Genomic DNA, 22625 nt, shown 5'->3' with positions numbered 1-22625 from the left:
AGAGAGGAGAAAATATTATTTTTATTATTTAATGTTACTTAATTTACATATAAATGCTTGAAAACCTACAAATTACATAAAAAATAAACACTTTTACAGGGTTCTTCGAGAATTAGAAAATGTTGCGTTTGCGTTTGTGTGTGTGAAAAACTTGCATATGATAATCAATTAGGTTCCAATCAAAAGTTGCGATTGTGAATTTGCATAAGATTGAGATACATATTACTGTACTTCACCAAATGGAGAACAAGTAGTACAACCATCCAGTGACCAAATTCTAAATAAAGTTGCCCAATAAAACTGAAGTTCAGTCGTTAACTGGCTGGAAGAAATTGAGCTCTTCACCTGTGTTGTCCCTATTCTCCCCTGGAAGTGAGTGAGGTTTGTCACCAACACTATAACAATAGAAGCACTACCATGAATTTCAAAATTTAAGCTGCCATGCCAGTTAGATATATATTAGCTATTAATTACTTGGTAAGTTACTTATATAAAATACTGGAGTATGTTGGGATAATTACAGTGTACTGATAAAGAAATTGCTGAGAAATGTGGTGTCCAGAGGCCTAAAAGTTAGAGATGGTTTGGGTTTGTGGCATGAAGGAGTAAGGAGCATTAGTTGGAAAAGCAATAGAAATGGAAAGAGAGGGATGAAGACCTGACGGAAAGCATATAAAACCATGGACAAAGGGCATAAATCAAGACACTAACCAAAGGAGGAATAACACCAAACGAAAGTACTACAACTCTCAAAAATAAATAAATGAACTGACCTTATCTATTAGTTTTTCAGTGCACTGGATTATCAACACCATAGCATATTTGCAATTACTCTTGTGATTTTTGAGTAGGAAGTGAAAAGAGATGACCAGAGATAACTGCTTTTCAGCATCAATTGAATAAAAAAGTTATCTGTTCCATGTAGGCTATTTATTCTACAATATGGGCATTTGTTAATAATTTTAACCTTGACCCTTGGCTAACTTACCTCGCCATTACTATATTGTTAAGAAACTTACTCAGAACTACAGGTTACTCTTAAAATGCTAAGGAACTAATAAGCTTTTTATACAATGATTTTAATACCAAAATAAAAATATAGTTTATACCTGTGACATCATGAGGAAGTATGTACTGGCAAACAGTAAGATCATTGTTCAATGAATCAACGTTCAAGCTTGTGGTTTCCAAAGATGGTGAATCTACAAAAGTCACCCCAACAGTTGTTGTGTCATCTAACACCACTCCTAATTCACCTCCAACCAGCTCACCTCCAACTGTTGCCATCTGGCCACAAGCTGAAATGGTGTAAAAGCTATTACTTTTCATTTACATACAAGCCCCATGTACAAAAAGCAAGGATTTGTCTTTTTAGTATAATTTTTATATTTAGTATACAATATGGGATTACATCTTTAGGTTTTTAAATACAATAGTTGATAGTACCCTTATCGGAACTCTTACTAAAAGATAAAAATGTTATTGTCATGATACAATAAAGTTTGTTCATACTTACCTGGCAGATATATATATAGCTGTATTCTCCGACGTCCGACAGAATTTCAAAACTCCCGGCACACGCAGTGGGCGGCCAGGTGGTTAGTACCCATTCCCGCCGCTGGAAGGCGGATATCAGGAATCATTCCCATTTTCTATTCAGATTTTTCATACCACTGTCCCCTGAGGGGAGGTGGGTGGGTACTTTAATTATATATATCTGCCAGGTAAGTATGAACAAACTTTATTGTATCATGACAATAACATTTTGTTCATGAAACTTACCTGTCAGATATATATATAGCTGAATCCCACCATTGGAGGTGGGAAGGGACAGAATAGAAGGATTTAGGAAACACCTCAAGTGCAGATGATTGACATCTTGATTCCTTACCTGTTAGCATAGCTGACTTCTTGATTACTGTCACCGAAGTCTGCTTTTGCTTTACTAGAGTTGCCAACAAGGTAGTGACCTGTGTATAGTTGGTGCGCTCTAGATGATCTGTCAACGGGGGCGTGACCACAATGTGACTAGACCATATTGACCATACTGTGAGGGTAACGAAGCTAAAAACCACCACCTGACCTAACCTATCGAAGTTAGTCCCATAACTTCTAGGCTAAAGAAAGGGAAAGCGCCTCAAGCAACTAACCCTTCAACCATAAACCAACACCAAAATTAAAAAGCACACCTACCCCTTTTCTATAGGATAGGATTTGTGCTGCTCCCTGCCCCCAACAACATTTCTGCGGATATGTATGGTCCTAGCGACTCGCAGTTCTCATATGCCGTCTTCACATCCCGCAGGTAATGTGAAGCAAACACAGAGTTGCTTCGCCAAAAAGTAGCGCTAATGATATCATTAAGTGCCATATTCTTTTGAAATGCCATTGAAGTTGCAACAGCTCTCACTTCATGGGCTTTTATTTTCAAAAGCTTCAGATCACCATCCGAGCAGGACGCATGGGCCTCCCTGATGGTGCTTCGTAAAAAGAATGCCAGTGCATTCTTCGACATAGGAAAGTCGGGTCTCTTAACAGAACACCATAGATTTTCAGAAGGACCCCGACGAACTCTTTGGTCTTTTGCATATAAAATTTGAGAGCCCTGACAGGGCACAGGACTCTCTCTGGCTCTTGTCCGATGAACTCTGCTAACCCCTTGATTTCAAAGGTTTTTGGCCAGGGGTTAGATGGGTTCTCATTCTTAGCTAAGAAATTAGGATCCAAGGAACACACTGCACTGTGTCCTCTGAAACCCACATATTTACTAATTGCCTGAATTTCACTAACCCTTTTTGCTGTAGCAAGAGCAGTTAGGAAAATCGCCTTTCTAGTAGTGTCTCTCAATGAGGCAGCATGCAGAGGTTCAAAGGGAGCCGACATCAAGAACCTTAGAACTACATCAAGGTTCCATGATGGAACCTTCGGTTGTAGTACTTTGGTTGTCTCAAACGATCTCAAAAGATCGTGAAGGTCTTTATCATTTGTCAGGTCTAATCCTCTGTGACGGAAGACAGCTGACAGCATACTCTTGTATCCTTTTATTGTGGGCACTGCTAGTTTGTCCACATTTCTCAAATGCAGGAGAACTCAGCAATTTGGTTCACAGAGGTCGTGGAGGAGGAAATACCTTTCTTCCTACACCATCTCCTGAAGACAGCCCACTTCGACTGATAAACTGCTCGAGAGGAAGCTCTGACAGCGGGTCCTCCTCGAAAGGGCTCCTGTCTCAGAGGAGTCTCTTTCTTGGCCTTGGGTTGGAAGACAGAGCGAGGTTTCCTGGCCTCCTGGGCTAACATGTCCTGAGTAGCCTTAGCTGAAAGGGCACTCGAGACATCTTGAATAATCTTCGGGTTGGGGAACAGAAGAGGAGAGAGTTGAGCATACATAAGCGAGGCCCTTTGCGCATGTGACACTGCCTTCGTGAGAAACGAACAGTAGACAGACCGTTTCTTAATCACTCCAGCTCCAAACAGTGAGGAGACTTCACTCGATCCGTCTCTCACTGCTTTATCCATGCAAGTGAGGACGCAGTTAAGATCTTCAGGAGACAGAGAATCTGGGGTCTGGGTCTTATTAGCCAGAACACCTAAAGACCAATCAAGGAAGTTGAAAACTTCCAGGACTCGGAACATTCCCTTCAGTAGGTGGTCAAGTTCGTTCATTCCCCACGTAGTCTTGGCGGACAAGAGGGCGGAACGACGAGCAGAATCCACCAATGAAGAGAAGTCCGAGTCCGCAGACGAAGGGAGAGCGAGGCCTAAAGGTTCTCCCGATTCGTACCAGAATCCCAATCTGCCAGTCAGTTTAGACGGAGGGAAAGAAAAAACCGTCTTCCCTTTCTCTTCCTTAGAAAGGAGCCATTCCCCAAAACCTCTAAGCGCCTTCTTCATGGAAACAGTAGGTTTCATCCTTACACAAGACGAAACCTTCGACGTCTTCGAAGTGGAGAATAACGAAAGAGGAGAAGGAGGAGCCACAGGAGAAAGGATATCTCCAAACTCTTGCAGGAGTAACTCTGTCAGCCTCTTATAGGAGGAAACAGAGGAGTCTTTTGGTCCTTCTTCTTCTGAGGGGTCCTGTTCTTCCTGAGCTGAAGAGCCCTCATGATCCTTAGAGGCGCGACTATTCTTAAAAGTCTCTCTAGAGGAAGTAAGACGTATACGTCTTGGAGACAATGCTTCAGAAATGTGTCTACTTGCAACATCCTTCTTGTCTGGAGGAGTGCGTTTCCCAGATTCTTGGAGCCTAACAGGAGTAAGTCGGCTGTCAGGCGCAGAGCGCCTGTTTGAAGAAGAGCTTCTATCAGGCTCTTGGCGCCTATCCAAAGGAGAGCGGCTACCAGGCGAACAGCGCCTGCCATACGAGAAGCGCCTACCAGGCTCTTGGCGCCTGAACCGAGGCGAGAGGATCTCTGGCGACGAGCGCCTACTAGGTGAGCGCCTACAAGGGGAGAAGCGCCTGCTAGGCTCTCGGCGCCTGACTCGAGGAGAGTGAAAGTCAGGAGAAGAGCGCCTGCCAGGAGAAACGCGCCTAACAAGCTCTTGGCGCCTGTCCAGCGAAGGGCGCCTGTCCGATTTAGGGCGCTTGTCAACCGGAGAGTGGAGGCGAGACGAGGAGCGGCTACGAGGCGAGTAGCGCCTACTAGGCTCTTGGCGCCTGTCAAGGGGAGCGATCCTGTCTCGAGAAGAGCGTCTGTAGGGTGAAGATCTCCCACGCGCAGTTTGCTCCTTGTCCGAAGGAGAAACCTGTCTGTCAGGCGAATGGCGCTTGGACGCAGAAGTGATCTTGTCCGAAGCAGAAAGTCTCCTGCGAGAATCCGAACGCACAGGTGAGTGCGCCGCTTCCGTCGAATAGCGAGAGTCAGGAGAGGGGAGCCTGGACTTCTTTACAGGAAGCGAGACGTCCTTCCTACGACGAGAAGACACGCAAAGAGAGCCAGCCAGAGCCGAAATCTGCGCCTGAAGGTTAGCCAACACCCTTGCAGGAGAATTCACAAACTCGTGAACAGGTGACGAGGCTCGATCTCCGCTCGGGGAACGATACTCCTGAGATCTCTTACGCTTCTTCGCTTCCACCTCAGGCTCTTCCGAAAAAACTTCAGGGCTGGAAGGGCGGGCGCAGGGAGCGTTCCAGGCTCTCTTCGAAGGGCGCGAGGCTTCCGAAGAGCTCCATCCTCGTTTAGGAGAAGGCGAAGGCGAAGACGAGAAGCATTGGTGCAATATTTCTCTCTTGGAGCGATCCGAGGTAGCCTGGGAACGATCAACAGGAGCTACCGAGGGGACGCCTGACCGTTGGGGATGCTCCCTAACCTTCCTGCGGCTTTCGACTTTCCTCCTCCACTAGGACTGGGAGTCTGGAAGAGGTCTAGGCCTGGAAGCATTAGGGAGCCGATCAGACGCACCCTCCACTGCACTGGGTTCACTGCACAAATCACTATTGGAATCACTCTTACCTTCTAATTGTTTGATTTTCCTCTCCATACTGCGAATGGTGGCTTTCATGGAGGCCACTTCCGAAGGCGCATCTTCGGCTTCGGTGCAGGGAGCAGGAGCTGAAACTGACAAAGGAGCTACTTCTAAAATAGGATTATCTATATCCAACTCGCTAATACGAGATCTACTACTGCTCCTGGAAGAAGCTTTCCTAACTTTATCCTTTTCAAGCTTCCTCAAGTAGGAAGACAAAGACTTCCATTCATCCTCATTCAGCTTTTCACATTCATTACAAGGATTATTAAAGGTGCATTCATTCCCTCTACACTTCAAACATACCGTGTGAGGGTCTACCGCAGCTTTCGATAGCCTCACCTTACACTCAGTCATACAACAAACTCTAAACATAGCAGTTTTCTTAGTATCAACATCAGACATCATGAATCCAAGAAAAATCCAAAGAAAAGTCCAATAACTGTCCACAAATCGCGAATGCCAGGCCAAAAGATCGGGTACTTCACCAAAAGTCCGTACCGTAGAAACAATCCAGGGCGAAAACGAGAAAAGAATCCAACTGTCAAGAGGTACCGACAACAGGTGTGGTCGACACCGACGACAGAAAAAATCTGGCAAGAAAGGTATGTTGGTTCTTACACCCGCTTCCCAGCGGCGGGTAAGGTAGATCACCTGACCTACCTGTCGCGTTAGCCGCGAGTTTTGAATTCTGTCGTGACGTCAGAGACGTAAGCTAAGTATATGTCTGACAGGAAAGTTCATGTACAAAATTATGGCTTAGAAAACGGGAATAGTTCCAGACCCCGCCACCCAGCGGCGGGAATGGTGGATCACCTGACCTACCTGTCGCGTGTGCCGCGAGTTTTGAAATTCTGTCGGGACGACCGAGTCTATAGCTAAGTATATATCTGCTGGGTAAGTTTCTTGTACAAAACCTCTAGATGTAGGGTCCATTCTGTGGGAAGCATCTGATGTTGACGGCTTAAAAGATCCGCTCGAACATTTTGTATTCCTGAAATGAACCTTGTTAGGATCACTATGTTTCGAGCTTTCGCCCATAGAAGGATGTCTCTCGCTATCATGAACAGTGATCGAGAGTGTGTCCCCCCCTGCTTTTTGATGTAAGCGAGAGCCGTAGTGTTGTCCGAGTTGATCTGGACAACTCGGCCCACCAATCGTTCTTCGAAGAATTGAAGAGCCAACCGAATGGCCTCCAACTCTTTTAAGTTTTTTATGTGCCAGGACCTATGTTCCCCTCTCCAGAGGCCTGACACTTCCTCCTTGCCTAGTGTTGCTCCCCAGCCCACCATGGAGGCGTCTGAGAACAACACTAGGTCGGGGCTCAAAAGGTTGAGGGACATTCCTTCCGAGAGTTTGATCGGATCTTGCCACCACTTCAGTTGATCCTTGACCGCTTTTGAGATAATCAAAGTCGAGTCTAGATTCTTTTTGTCTTTCCAGTTTTCTGCCATAAAAAACTGGAGTGGCCTGAGGTGCAACCTCCCCAGGGAAACAAACTTCTCCAGTGAAGAAATGGTTCCCAGCAGACTCATCCATTCCTTCACCGAGCATGTTTCTTTCCCTAAGAAGGCTGACACTTTCTCTAAGCATTTCTGCTGACGTTCCTTTGATGGAAAAGCTTGAAAAGCCGCTGAATCCATCTGAATCCCCAGATACACGATGGACTGCGTGGGGATCAGATGGGACTTCTCGTAATTGACTATAAGGCCCAGGGCCTTCGTCAGCTGCAATGTCGTCTGAAGGTCCTCCAGGCACCTTGACTTCGAAGACGACTTGATTAGCCAGTCGTCCAGGTAAAGCGAGACTCTTATCTTCGATAGGTGAAGCCATTTCGCTACATTCCGCATGAGGAAAGTAAAAACCATCGGCGCCGTACTCAGACCGAAGCAAAGAGCCCTGAACTGGAAGACCTGCCCTTTTAAGACGAACCTCAGGAACTTCCTTGATTGAGGATGGATCGGGACGTGGAAATAAGCGTCTTGTAGGTCCAACGACACCATCCAATCCCCTGGTCTCAAGGCGGCCCCTAGCACAGACTGAGAAGTTTCCATCCTGAATTTTTCTTTCTTTACAAAAATATTCAGTCTGCTGACGTCTAGGACAGGTCTCCATCCCCCAGACTGCTTCGGAACCAGGAATAACCTGTTGTAGAAGCCTGGGGAATCCAGCATTAGGACTTCTTCTACGGCCTTCTTTTCCAACATTTGATCTAGAAGGTCGAGTAAGATCTGTTGCTTCTCTGACTGGTATGCGGGCGACAGGTCTATCGGCTTCGTGCTCAAAGGAGGCGCAGAGAGGAAAGGGATCTTGTATCCTCTCTCGATCACATCTAGGGTCCAGGTGTCCGCCCCTATCGTCCTCCATGCCTGAGCAAATAAGGTGAGTCTCGCACCTACAGGTGCCTGAAGGGCAGAAATGTCAATTTTTTCCCTTCTTGATAGAAGAGATCTTACCTCTAAAGGACCCCCTTCCTCTCGAAGAACCTCTAGAGGAAGGTGCTCCACGAAAGGGCTTAAATTTCTTCTTGGGTGCTGGAGCTGTTGAAGTAGAAGCCTGAGGAGTAGGTCGTCTGGAAGATTGAGTCAAGAGGTCCCTTGTTGCTTTCTCTTGCAAGTTTACCGACAGATCCTTAATCATGGACTGCGGAAATAGGTGCGTAGAGAAGGGGGCGAATAATAACTCCGCTTTCTGAGCGGGAGAAACTGCTTTCGCCGCAAAACTACAATAGAGAGCTCTCTTCTTTAGCAGACCTGTAGCAAAATGAGATGCTAACTCATCAGAGCCATCCCTTACTGCTCTATCCATACAAGCTAATACACTCGAAAGCTCTTCCAGCGAAATCGAGTCTTGACTCCTCGATTGTACATCCAAAGCCCCGAGGCACCAATCTAAAAAGTTAAACACTTCTAGCGTCTTAAATAACCCCTTGAGGTGATGATCTGTCTCCGTCATTGTCCAGGAAACCTTAGCCGATGACAAATAAGACCTCCTTGGAGCGTCCACCAAATTGGCGAAATCTCCTTGAGAAGAAGACGGTGCTTTCAATCCTGCCTCTTCTCCTGTTTCGTACCAGATCCCCGCTCTCAGTCTAGATGGAGGAAGTGCAAACGAAGTCTTCCCTTTAACCTTCCTTGAATCCATCCAATCCTGGACTCTCTTAAACGCTCTCTTCGCAGAGAGCGAAGTGGCCATCTTAACGAAGCCAGGAGCCTTCCTGGCCTTCGATGAGGCAAATTGTGAAGGTGGAGAGCAAGGAACGGGCGCTTGAAAATTGTCTGGGAACAATTTCTTAAGTAAATCCGTCAAAGTCTTATAGTCTGAAGTCGTTGACGCATTTGGTTCGTCATCATCCGTAGGGCAGAGATCACTAGAAGAATCCTTCTCTCGGTCATCAGCGCCCTTCAAAGATCGCGATGACTTCGACACTTTAACATGTGAAATATCCTGACGCTTCGGACTCAACTGTTGATCGTCCTGGCAAGCGTCCCGATATGTAAGGCGCCGCACGTACTGAGAAGCGTCCTGCTGCGTGTCCTGATGTGAGGACGCCGTGCGTCCTGAACAGCGTCAGCTCGAGCGTCCTGGCGAGCGTCCCGCGCGTCTTGAAAAGCCTTCTCGACGCGTCCTGGCGAGCGTCCGGCGAGCGTCTCTTGAAAAGCGTCTTCTCGAGCGTCCTGGTAAGCGCTTCGTTGCTTAAGACGCCGAGCGTGATTATCATCATGCAAAGCTTGAACTTCCGTCATGGATCCTTGAGCGTTCTCGGCCTTTTGACAAAGACGCCGGCCGCCTGTGCGGCAACTCACGTCTCTGTCAAATTCGTCTCTCCTAGACGCCCTTTATTGAGGAACGTAATCACGTTCTCTAATGCATCTGGCTACTAGGAGGAGACTCAAAGGCCGAAAAACGCGGAGAAGGAGCCGCCGGGGACTGCCTAGTCCTCTTAACAGGCAGCCACCTATCCTTCCTCCGATGACTAGGTTCTGCCTCCTTTTTCTCAAAATAGGAAGCTAACTGTTTCTGCATTTCCCAAAGCATTTTCCTTGATGGGGAAAGTTCTCGATCAGGAGAAGGACTCATCCTGTGCGAGGAAGATGGGCGGGCCGAGGGGATGCCCTTTCCTTCAACTCAGGAACATGCTTAGAGCGACTTGGACGCTCGAAAGAGTCCTCCCCTGATGAAGTCTTGTTCCTTTTCTGTGGCGGAAAAGCTTCAAAATCTTCAGGTGATGAATCTACGTACTGATCAGAAGGACGTGAAGCGTCCTCTTCTCTGAAACCTCTCTTAAGAGGGCGACGAGGGCGACAAGGGCGACGAGGGCGATGGCTGCCTGTGCGACACCTTGCGCCCCTGCCGCTCTCCCCATGAGAGGTCTTCCGAGAGTCCCAACCTCGGCGAGGAGAGGAAGTCTCGGAAGAAGAGAAGCACTCTTTAAGTATCCGTGCCCGTGCACGAACACCGGCAGCCTGAGATTCGTCCTCAGTTTCTGCCGAAGGGACGTCAGACCGGTCATTAGATCCCGTAACCCTCCTTCGGCTTTCGGCTTGCCCTCTCCCTAAGGCCTGGGAGTCCGGCAGGGGCCTAGGCCTAGAGGCATTATGGGACCGATCTGACGCCCCCTCCACAACACTAGATGCACTAACACTTTTATTGCAATTCATATTTGATTGTAGAGCAATCACTTTAGATTCCAAGGCGCGAATCGACTCCATGATCGTAGATAATACGCTTCCTTCTGCAGACACTTCCTGATTGTTCGGAGGCAATACAACAGGATTAGGTTGAATTACATCTACAGGAGGATTTAATGGAGATACAATTCTACCTTGACTTCTATTCACTGAAGCACTTCTAGAGGAAGACCTCCTGATTCTATCACGCTCAAGCTTTTTCACGTAAGAATCATATGCTTTCCATTCAATTTCAGTCAACTGCTCACACTCGATGCATCTATCATTCAACATACATACATGACTACGACATTTCGAGCACACCGAATGCGGGTCTACCGAAGCTTTCGGCAACCTCACCTTACATTCCTGTACCTTACACACCCTGAAGCTAGCAGAGCTAGATCCAGACATCGTAATCAAAGAAAAGTCAAAGCCAAATCCAAATCAAATCCACTATCACGTATGCCAAGCCAACAAGCCAAATCAAAACCAAAAGTCAATCAGAATACTCAAGTTAGCACAAGAAGTTTCAAAATCCTAGGCGGAGGTCTGTAAACAGTTGTTTACCGACCGGCGACAGAGAAAAATCTGGATAGAAAATGGGAATGATTCCTGATATCCGCCTCCCAGCGGCGGGAATGGGTACTAACCACCTGGCCACCCACTGCGTGTGCCGGGAGTTTTGAAATTCTGTCGGACGTCGGAGAATACAGCTATATATATATCTGACAGGTAAGTTTCATGAACAAAATATTTTGTGAGATAAGAGGTTATGTTACTATTCCTTAGTGCAATTTCTGCCTATATAAAAACATCTAGCAAACTAGGTAATACACAATAGAAAAAAATTCCATTAACATCAACAACAGTTCTGGCCATGTATGTAGTATTCCTTAGGGCTTCTACCAAGCAAAATAACTCTTATCAAGACTTAATTCGCAACTGCTTTGTTGTTCACTGAATAGTTGAATAATTGCATTACTATGACAGCTAGAATTCACGGAAACAGTTTGTAAATGCATCGGCATATGTGTGAAGCTCCACTAAATTAGCAATGAAACTTTGCTATTCCTAGCATGCAAACATTAAAGGTTACATTTATTTCAGGCACAGGTATAATTATTAAAAATAAAAAGTCAAAACAGTAATATGGGGGAAACACCGCAGTGGATCCATCCAAAGGCAAGACGAAGATTTTTTTGCTTCTGTGCACGAAAATAATTCAGGTCGCAAAAGGGTGTACTGTAAAGTCCAAGATTCGCCCAGGCCACCAAGAACAATTTTATAACTGGCGCGCCGCCAACTCAGTAGACTCGCCACCATCCTCCCGCTCTCCCATTGGTTCCTGATGCTAGTTAACGCTGTAAGATCCTGCTCTCCTATTGGTCAGCATCTATCCCATCATGCATCTACATAAGGGAGTTCCTCGACCATTTCGTTTCGGCAGCGTTATTGTACACACGTGGAATTCGTTCGTTCACGTAGAGTTCATTCGTTAACGTAAATTTGTATTAGTGATTTACCTTTCGATGTACTGTAAGTTACTTTATTGTGTTGTGTGTGAACTTTATTACTTACGTTATTAGCCATGGGTCCCAAGAATGTTGCTGAAGTTCACGGAAAGAAGAGGATGCTTTCTATGGAGACGAAGATGGAGATAATCAAGAAGTATGAGGCTGGCATGCGGTTGAGTGTGATCACTAAGGAATATGGCCAAAACCTGTTGACGATAGGCACCATCCTTAAGCAGAAGGAAGCCATCAAAGCAGCTACACCTTCCAAGGGCGTGATTATTTTTTCCAACAAGAAGAGTCACGTGCATGATGAGATGGAGAGGCAGCTTTTCGTATGGATTAAGGACAAGGAAATCACTGGCGATACGATAACAGAGACGGCAATCTGCCAGAAGCCCAGTGCCATTTTTGGTGATCTGAGTGCTCAGGCCGAAGACGACGCAGGAGAAGGGACATCGAAGGCAACCCCAGACTTCAAGGCTTCTTGGGGTAGGTTTGAGGAATTTCATAAACAGACTGGCATCCATTCGGTGGTGTGGCATGGGGAGGCTGCCAGCTTGGACACGAAAGCAGCCCAAGCCTTTGTTAAGACATTCGACGAGATGACAATCAAGGAAAGCTACAGTTCTCAGCAAGTCTTCAACTGTGACAAGACCGGCCTTTTTTGGAAAAAAATGCCTCGTCGAAGGTACATCACGGAGGATGAGAAGAAGCTACCCGGACATATGCCTATGAAAGACAGGCTTACGCTTGCACTTTCGGACATCCCCTCACTTGAAAGGTAAGGTTCTACATTTTACTACATACGTACGTGTACGAACAGTATTTCTTGTACCCTGTACACTAATACACTGTATTTACAGGTACAGTAATGGTTAGCTTAGGTATTGAATGGTCCAAATTGTTGTATTTCATCGTTTATTGGTCAATTTAGCTTTAACATAAAATTTACTGTGGTGTTTTTTAATGGCTTCGAACGAATAAGGCAATTTACATGTAAAACGTAGTTCTGGACACGAAAAAATCAGGTTACAAACGCTGCTTCGGGACGGATTAATTTCGTAACCTGAGGCACTACTGTATATGTAACGTTTATTGATCTTACTCAAGACTGCAGTTGTAATCAGCACAATAAAACAACATTTAGTTGCCTATATTAGTGAAAGTATGACACTTCTTATTCCCGGGGTCATGGTTTGAACTGAAATTCATTTTTATCTTGTAATCGGTGGTTCTATCCTTACTGCCATTACACCTGAAACTCCACAGTGCTTATTTGATTGTAATTATACATGTTTTGGTCTTAATTCACTCCAAATTGCACTTGAACTACGTTGCGGTACCTGGTTCCTAAGTGCTCACTCCACAAACACAGTTGCAGGCAGCACACGACTACACGGTTTATGAGGTGCGAAGCTTTATTCCCTTAATTGTTTACTTTACTCATTATTTAGTTTAACTTTACTTTGTTACTTCAAAATGTTTATTTAATTCATGTCTATTATCCTTTTTTTGCGACCAAATTAACCCCCAAAAATTACAAATATGTCTAAAGTAGATACGAGCAGATGGCAAAATGACTCATCATTGCCAATTTAGTGGGGCTTTACACATACGCCGATGCATTTACAAACTGTTTCCATGAATTGTAGTAGTCATAGTAATGCAATAATGATAAAATTGTTCTATGTATATATAATACAAATAGATACGCTAATTTCACTTATTTCCCCGGTTTTGTGTAAGTCTTATACCCAGTTTGGAGGGTAAACACATACCAATTGGCAACACTGATAAAGAATAGAAGAGCGCGAAGAACGCCATAGGTACTGTTCACAGCAAAACTGTTAATATTTGAGTTAGTAATCTATTTACTTTCTCAACAACGAATACGTATTTTCAAATTAATAATCATGAATATGTAAAAAATTTATTCAATTTATGATCTTATACTGCCATTCAACTATTTATTTAAATAATTATCTAGTGCACGCTTCGTCTTCTTCTTCTACCATAAAATCGTAGTTTCCTTGATAAGCCGTGGTTGGTGTTTTTGTTTACGATTTGTGTGAAGAAAGTGCCCCAGCGTCTACAGGTACAAGTGGTGTGCGGATTTAGCACAAGGAATGGGAAATTTATTGACACATGACTCCGCAAACATCGAGATGGCGTCAATCTTCTAATTATTCATAGTTGTAAGTAAAAATTTCAAAAGCATCATGGAGGTATGTGTGCACTGTGTAGAGCCAAACTTTCATTAACCTCTGTTTAATCTTAAAATATGACCTTAATACTTACTTCGAAAGGGAAGCAGAGGTCTCGAGCTCTTGCTCTCACCACCAACAACTCGTGACTGGAGCCCATCTCCAGTGTAAGGACGTGTTAAAGTACTTTTTCAGAAGGTGGATCCAAACGCAGTGGAAACTGGATCCACTAGTCCGGTCGGTTGTTCTCCCTAAACTTAATTAACGAAAATTGCTATGAAAAAAATACAAAAATTTTTGTCATAAACAATACAATAATCTATCATCTGCTCAGTGATGGTTTTCATCAGCCAGATGTACGACAAGGCTGGAAATTTGTTCCCGCCACAACTTCGCTGTCAACATACTCTCAATGTATTTCAAGTGGAATTTAAAGTGAATTAAGAACAAAATGTGTATGATTACAGTAGTGCCTCAGGTTACAAAATTAATCCGTTCCGAAGCGGCCTTTGTAACCTGATTTTTTTGTATCTAGAACTACCTACGTTTTACATGTAAATTGCCTAATTCGTTCCAAGCCCTACAAAAACACCACAGTAAATTTTATAATAAAAGCTAAACTGACCAATAAACGATGAAATACAACAATTTGGACCATTCAATACTTGACCTAACCGTTACTGTACCTGTAAATAATGTGTATTAGTGTACAGGGTACAAAAAATACTGTGTACATGTACATACGTATGTAGTAAAATGTGGAACCTTACCTTTTGAGTGAGGTGATGTCCGAAAGTGGCGACAGAGGGGGAGGACAAATGGCAGAAAACATGAACACTTAACTTTACGAAACGCATTAAAAATTGGCAGAAAACATTAACACTACACTTTACAAAACACATTAACAAATGGCAGAAAACATTAACACTTCTTGATTATCTCCATCTTTGTCTCCATAGAAAACATCCTCTTCTTTCCGTGAACTTCAGCAACATTCTTGGGACCCATGGCTAATAACGTAAGTAATTAAGTTCACACACAACACGAGAAATCACTAACATGAATTTACGTTAACAAACAAAATATATGTGAACAAACGAATTCCATGTGTTTACGATAACGCTCCTGCAAAAAATGGTCAAGGAACACCTTTACATAAGAGGCATGATGGGACAGATGCTGACCAATAGGAGAGCAGGAGGATGGTGGTGAGTCTACTGAGTTGGCGACGCACCAGTTTTAAAATTGTTCTCGGCGGCCTGGGCAAATCTCAGACTTTACCCTTTCGCAACCTAAATTATTTTCGTACACAGAAGCAAAAAAATCTTCATCTTTCCTTTCGTAAACTGAATTTTTTGTACATTGGGACTTTCGTATGTAGAGGTTCCACTGTACATTCAATTAAGCACTGTTCTGATGGCAGTAAGGATAAAACCACTGATTCAAGGTAAATGCATTTCTGTTCAAACCATAACCCCAGGATTAAGATGTCTCATACTTCCACTATAACTTCAATCTTTTGAATGGTATGTCCAAAGATGCAATTGCATTGTTGTTTCTTCAATTAAATATCAGTGAAAAAGATTATTCTTCTTGAGTAAGACGGACTCAATGCTTTTGTTTACCCTACTTCAAATGGAAAGTAGAGGTCTCAAAGCGTTGGTTCGACGGACGCTAGCTCTTGACTGAGGTTTATCCTGGGTCATTGAACGGGTTAAAGAACTTTTTCAGAAAGGTGGCCACCGTGTCGCCATTCAGTCATTTACCCTTTTGTTTTAATGTTTAGGTATCTCCATAAGGATGGTACTACTAGGTAAGCAAGCTGTTCATGAGTGTCGCCGGTATTAAAGTAAAAATGTACCTTATTCCCTAAGGGTATGCTTGGCTCGATAGCTTATTTCTCCATAGGCCCTTAAACTCTGATGGGGAGGGGAAGGATGGCCAGATTCAGTCTATCAATGGGCTAGGTTAACCCACCACAATTAATGATCAGACTTCTAATTTTACACCTATGCCTGCAGTATTGTAAGCTATAATATTCATATGAGTAAGGATACGATTATTATGGCCATAAATAGCCAAACGATACTCAATACTTCAGTTTTTTTCAGTTCAAGGAAATCAGCTTGAACTGTTGTGCCTAGCATTTAGCTTGCTATCCCAGCCTATACTGGCTTATAGAGAGCGTTTAACTTCCCACACTAACACAAAAATAACATTTCTACGAAGAAACACCAATTTCTGTATAATATTTAGCCTTAAAGATAAATAAAATTATAAAATTAGGCTTACGAGGCACCGGATAGCTAGGCAAAAGGTCTGTATATTCTCCGGTCGATATTTCTAGCTTTGTTTACATCGAGTAGTTTCTCTATCTGACGATAGATGGCACAGTCTCTACGGTTCGGAGCGCCAAACCTACGGTGCTCCCCGTGGATGTCTATATCATTCTTTCATGTTTGCAAAAAAAAAAAAAAAAATGCAAGCAAAAAGAAAGAAAGAAAGAAAAAAGCCCTGCGCCTTTGTGGTAGAAAGTAAATTTTGGTAACACGGAAGGAGCAAATTTGGTGAAACTTCGTTTGAAATAACTTCCTGGGGCATTTCGAACGATATGATCGAGGATGTTGTTTCTCTTCGCTGCAGTTAAATAAGGAATTTGGATTACTCCAATGAAATACAATAAAAGGCAATCTCTAGCTGAAAATATATTGAATATTAGGAATTTCCTGCTAGTTTCTTAAAAGTTGGGTTATAAAAATACGTTGCAAACATTTGCAACACCATAATTATAATCTACACAACGAGAATGTCATCGGGCAAATGAACACACATTATAAATCTTGATTAGTTTCACTATTAGTTGAAATAAAGTCAAGAGGATTGATACATATGGGTACATTATCATATATGCACGAACATGCAAACCCCTGAAAACATATTTGCATCTAAGAGGGATCGAAAAGGAGCCCTAATTAACACAGTTGCCGTCACAGCTGTTCTGTTTGGTGCAGATCGAGCTACTTGACTTGAAACAGTTTTCATTATTTAAATTGACATTGTATTCCCCTGTTACTTACAATATCAAACTTTAAATGTCTAAAGCTTTACTTTGTTTAATAGTACAGTCAGCCAAGGAAGAATTTGCGTAGTTTCTTAACTCATTGTTCGTTCTTAACAATAAATAATATTTCCTTTCAAAGGTGCTATACTTGAAATGAATTACATTAGAATTGAGTAGACTTATTCAACGTATTAAAGATAATTATTTTGCAAAGTGAGGAAAGTATATACTGATGGGTCAACGAATTCTAATTTTATTCTCAATTCTAGCTTCGTGACAGCATAAGCAGTTTGAAGTCGGTTTTGCTGCCGCTCGAGTCTTGACCCAACGTATCGTACTGCACTGGGGTGTTGTCATTTCATCTCCTACAGCCAATAAATACTACCTTAAGGCATTAACATTCTTTAATAACGATGTTTAATTAAACTAATTTTGTCTTTTGATCAATAAAATAGTTTGCATGACACATTCAGTAGGCCTAAATTTGACTTCTGATTTTCACATGATTAGCCTAAGTCTATTTTCAGCAGTATACTACTCTTTCAGATACGTAATGTGAATGAATACTCATTTAGCGAGAAGTTGGATCAAGTCACCTGAGATGTGGAAGAGAGCAGAGGTGGCGTATAGGAGTGATGGAGGGAATAGGATGATATCAATAAAGTATCTCCCAATAAAATGTATTCTTTAAGTTTTGAAGAAAAAAAATGCATGCATCTTGAATCTGTTTCCCTCCCTATCCGTGGTATTCCCTGACCACCGGTAAAAAACAAAACAAAAAGAGTAAGCCTAACTGAATCTCTCATCCATCAAAGGTAAGTTTGCTTATTCATTAGACTTATTCATTAGACACCTATCTAAGATTTCAAGTGTATTTTTAAAAATCTCTTCTGGCCTCCCCATATAAAGTATTCATCAGACACCAGTCATAGGCGTAGAGCTAGTCATGATTCCTGGTTCAGCAATATCGTGACGAGCTAGAATTCAAAATTCACAAATGAATGTTACTCACAAACATTTACACTACTGTATTGTCTTGCTCTCTTGTGGTGCTTCAAGGAGTTCCGCCTCTAAGCCCATGTTCTAAACTTTGCCATTCTCTAAACAATTTAATTCATCTATGTATGATTCTCTCTGGTATATTAAGCTTTCTTGATATCTCTCCAACAGGAACTTGCTCCGAATGCAGTGCAATGATTGTCTGTAAGGACAACGCCTTATCGCAAATTCCTCTGTATATAATTCTACAATCGTGTTGTTCTTACTTCCCTCCTTGAGAGCGCTCAGCGGGCTTTCCGCCAATGTATATATCTTACAAGATCATGTTTTGTGTACTTTTATATTCTAAGTGATATGTCTTGCAAGAAACACAAATCGGCCATCGCTGACCCACTTTTACTCTCTCGTGGGTCGGATATTACATTTCTGCCCGCACGCTGTATATTTGAATTTCCTTACCTGTAATAAAGATCTTTACATTTTTACCTGCCTCTTTGTTCACACCTCACAACTGGTGACCTCCCGGTTTGGACGGTGACCCAAGCGGTTTTGGCTAAGCCATTAAGGGACTAACTACCGACGCTCACCTTCAGAGATCTTTAGCAAACTCACACGGCGCCTCAGTTTACATCTCTGAAAGCTCCTACCATGGAAAAACCAATGCCTCTAACGGACTAAATACAACATACCTTCCCCAGGTATGTTCAGGCATTCCTCAAATGGTTTGGCCCGCCATTTACGACTCCTGTCGACCGTTCTGTGAAAGTGGACAATGGACGCAGACAGTTCCGCGCGAGACACCCAAGCCTCCTCTGCCTCAACGGCAGCCTCGCACACAGCTGCTGCTCAAGCTGTCAAGCTTCCCCCCTTCACAACAGCAAACCCAACCGCCTGGTTCATCCGAGCTGAAGGGCAATTCCGAGTCGTGGGACTCTCGGACAAGGTACTGCAGGCTGACCTCATCATGTCAGTCCTCCCGACAGAGGTATTAACCGAATAACCCTCTGGCTGACCGGTCGGGCACAGACCAAACCTGTAACAGCCTACTCCACTCCCATCGCAGAGAAAGCCGCCCACGCCCTCGACCTAGGTACAAACCCGATGCAAGGCACCGACCCACAGGATGCCTGGGACACGGTGACGGGCCCCCTCCGCCTGCCCGAAGTAGGTCCCGACGGGAAGAAGATGGAAATCTGCCTGGGCCGCGAAATATTCCTGCGGCAACTCAAGCCAGATGTCCGTGGACAGCTAACAGACACATACACCCTCCCCGACAACGAACTTGTGGAGAAAGCTAAAAAGCTGACACTGTCGAACAAGACTGCAAAGCTCGCCGCTCCCCGATCTTCCGTGTGCCTAGCCGCAGAGAAGGGAAAAGAAGAAGACGACCCAACGCAGGAGATCGGTGCCGTGACCCAGATGAAGTCCTCCCACCCGCAGCGGGAAGAAAACTCCTGGTGCCACTACCACCGGAAGTTCGGAAGGTACTCCAGGAGATAATACGAAAGACCCTGCACCTTCCAGCAGCCAAAAAACGGCGACGGCAGACAAAATCAAAGTCGCCCATAGGATTTTATGTCCGCGACGTAATCTCCGGTTGGAGGATGCTGGTGGACACCGGGGCGATGCACTCGATATTCCCACTGTCAGGAAAGGACCACAGCCGCGGGCCTGACAACCCAACTGCCCTCGTCAGTCATCACCGCAAACCGGACCCCCATCCACTCCTGCGGCACGAAGTCCCTCGAAATATCCATCTTGGGGCGCAACTACGACTGGCGTTTCACCATCGCAGACGTCAGGATTCCACTAATTGGGGTGGATTTCCTGGTGCATAACGGCCTCCTGGTTGACGTGGGTCGCAAACGCCTCCTCGACACGGGGACACGCCGTTCCCTACCACTCGCAGCTGGCCCAGGCGCCCCCACAATTTGCACTATCGCCCCCCACAAGTACGGCAACCTCCTGCAGGAATTTCCCGAAGTTTTCAAACCGGAACTTCGTCAGGTAGCTGGGACACCGCCCAAGCACAGAATATTCCACCACATCACCACTACGGGGCCCCTGACGCACGCAAAGTTCCGACAACTCCCCCCAGGCCGCCTTCAGGATGCAAAAAGGGCGTTCTCGGAAATGGAACGAATGGGTATCTGCTGGAAAGCATCAAGTCCTTAGGCTTCGTCCCTCCACATGGTACGGAAATCTGACGGCAGCTGGAGGCCATGCGGAGACTACAGGAGACTCAACCTTGCTACGATCCCCGATCACTACCCCTTGCCAAACATGCAGGACTTGACTGGGGTACTCCATGGAGCAAAAATCTTCACAAAAATGGACCTTTTAAAATCTTATTTTCAAGTTCCGGTGCATCCTGAGGACGTTCCCAAGACCGCCATCATCACGCCCTTTGGCTCCTACATCTTCCATTACTCCACCTTCGGCCTGAGAAACGCAGGGGCCACCTTCCAGCGCCTAATGGACAGCATCCTGGGGGACCTGCCCTTCTGCATCTGCTACGTCGACGATATTTTGATCTTTTCCAGGTTCCTGGAGGGGCACCTACACCATGTCCGAGCGGTTCTGAAACGCCTCCAGGAAAACGGGCTGGTCGTCCGATTCGACAAGGGCACCTTCGGTGCCGAGATGGTGGACTTCCTCGGACACGAGATCTCTGCAGCAGGCGTGTGCCCCATGGCCTTGAAGGTAGACGCAGTGCAGACATTTCCGACCCCAACTACAGTCAAGGCCCTGCAAGAATTCATCGGAATTGTGAATTACTACTGCCGGTTCATCCCCGTGTCGCCTGCACCATGTCCCCTCTAACACAGGTCCTGAAGGGCAAACCAAAGAAGCAGAACAAGTGCAGGCCTCCCACGACACGAAGATGGCCCTCACCAGAACCGCAACCTTGTCCCACCAGGACCCCGCTGTGCCCTTACGCCTCACCACTGACGCCAGCAACGTCACCTGCGGGGCCGTCCTCGAGCAGATGGTCCAGGGCGGTTCCCAGCCGCTTGCCTTCTACAGTAAAAAACTGTCGCCCGCCGAGACGAGATACAGCACATTCGACCGCGAGCTCCTGGCGGTGTACCAAGTAGTGCGCCACTTCTGCTACCTCCTCGAGGGCGCCCCCTTCACTATCAGGACAGACCACGGCCCCATGGTGCACGCCTTCACCAAGGCAGGCGACGCCTGGTCAGCGAGACAACAGAGGCACCTGGCAGCCATCGCTGAGTTCGGCTGCACCATCCATTACGTCCCCGGCGAGAAGAACCCCGTGGCTGACGCCCTCTCGAGGATAGAGATCAACGCCGTGCACCTTGGGATCAATTACGAAGACCTCACCCGGGAACAGGCCGCCGACCCGGAGACTGCCGCATATTGCACAGCCACCACCTCCCTCAAGTGAGAGGACGTGCCTTTCGGACCCGCAGGCACGACGCTCCTCTGCGACATCAGCACGGGTCGCCCGCGCCCGCTGATTCCAGCCTCCTGAAGGAGAGCCGTATTCAACATCATACACGGACTCTCGCACCCCTCGGGCCAGATAACGATGCGCCTCCTGACGGAGAAGTTCATCTGGCACGGAATTCAGAAGGACTCCCTCGAGTGGGCCAGGACCTGCGTTCCGTGCCAATCAAGTAAAGTAAGCTTGCACACAGAATTGGGCGTAGGGGAGTTCCCGCAGCCGAAGCGAAGATTTGACCACATTCACGTAACCGTCGTGGGTCCCCTGCCCCCGTCTGAAGGCACCAGATACCTCCTGACGATAATCGACTGCTCCAACAGATGGCCTGAGGCGACGCCGATCTCGGAGGCAACCACCAAAGCATGCGCCAAAGCCCTTCTTGCCAGCTGGATCAGTCGATTCGGAGTGCCGGATGATATCACGACGGACCGCGGACCTGTTTTTCTGTCGGAGTTGTGGACCACCTTGGCCCGCCTGATTAGGACATCACACACACCACCACCGCCTACAACCCGGCGGCTAACGGCACGATGGAAAGGTTTCCACCGATCTCTCAAGGCTTCCCTAATGGCACGCTGCACCAGCGAGGACTGGAAGAGCCAACTATTGTGGGTCCTCCTCGTCCTCCTGACCACCCCTCAGGCGAACGGCGAAGCCTCACCTGCGGAGAAGATATACGAGGAACCATTGCCAGTCTCCATCACCAGACTCTGGGAATCCGCCGGAAAATTCATGCCCTGCATCAAGACCTTCTCCGACAGAACCAAACACTTCCTCCCAAAGGCCCTATCCTCCTGCAAACACGTCTTCATCAGGACGACACATGCCGCTGACGAGACCCCACTGAGGCCCCTTCCACGTCCTCCAATGCACCTACAAGGCGTACTTCATATCCATAAATGGTCGTGAGAACTGGGTTACAATCGACCGACTGAAACCAGCTTTCCTGATGGGTGAAATAACGCCGACGCGGATCCTATAGGGAGCCTCACTCCTCCTCCTCAGCGAGAAGCGACACCATTGATCACCAAACCACCCAGTCGTAGCCACGGCCGCCCTCGGAAGACTGTCGAACTCCCCTAGGATCACCTCAGGGGAGGCATCCCGTCCTCAAAAAACCCAGAGGATTCCGAGGCCGAGGATTTATCACAGCAGCTGGTCTCACGCACCCAAGGCCGCCTCCGCCGGCCCGCTCGCTTCCACAAATAGCGATGAGAAGCACTAAATAATCAAACAA

General features: G+C 45.8%; 2 protein-coding genes across 2 annotated transcripts in view; one reads left to right on the top strand and one right to left on the bottom strand.

Moving 5' to 3' along the window:
• The window catches only part of LOC135198596 (zinc finger protein 25-like), a 30348-nt gene extending 14093 nt beyond the window's left edge, over positions 1–16255 (bottom strand). Inside the window, exons 1-2 of the mRNA XM_064226328.1 lie at positions 16152–16255; positions 1110–1298 (exon numbers count right to left, since the gene is read on the bottom strand). Of these exons, the coding sequence (XP_064082398.1) occupies positions 1110–1287 (178 nt within the window). The 5' untranslated portion in view covers positions 1288–1298; positions 16152–16255. The remainder of the gene's footprint in view (positions 1–1109; positions 1299–16151) is intronic.
• Positions 16256–21472: 5217 nt separating this feature from the next.
• LOC135198239 (protein NYNRIN-like) lies at positions 21473–22297 on the top strand. Its single transcript, XM_064225811.1, has one exon. The coding sequence runs from the start codon at positions 21473–21475 to the stop codon at positions 22295–22297; it is 825 nt and encodes a 274-aa protein (XP_064081881.1).
• Positions 22298–22625: the final 328 nt, after the last annotated feature.

The sequence above is a fragment of the Macrobrachium nipponense genome, chromosome 22 (genome assembly GCF_015104395.2).
Source record: "Macrobrachium nipponense isolate FS-2020 chromosome 22, ASM1510439v2, whole genome shotgun sequence".
Lineage (NCBI taxonomy): Eukaryota > Metazoa > Arthropoda > Malacostraca > Decapoda > Palaemonidae > Macrobrachium > Macrobrachium nipponense.
This window is presented reverse-complemented; position numbering and strand designations above follow the sequence as displayed.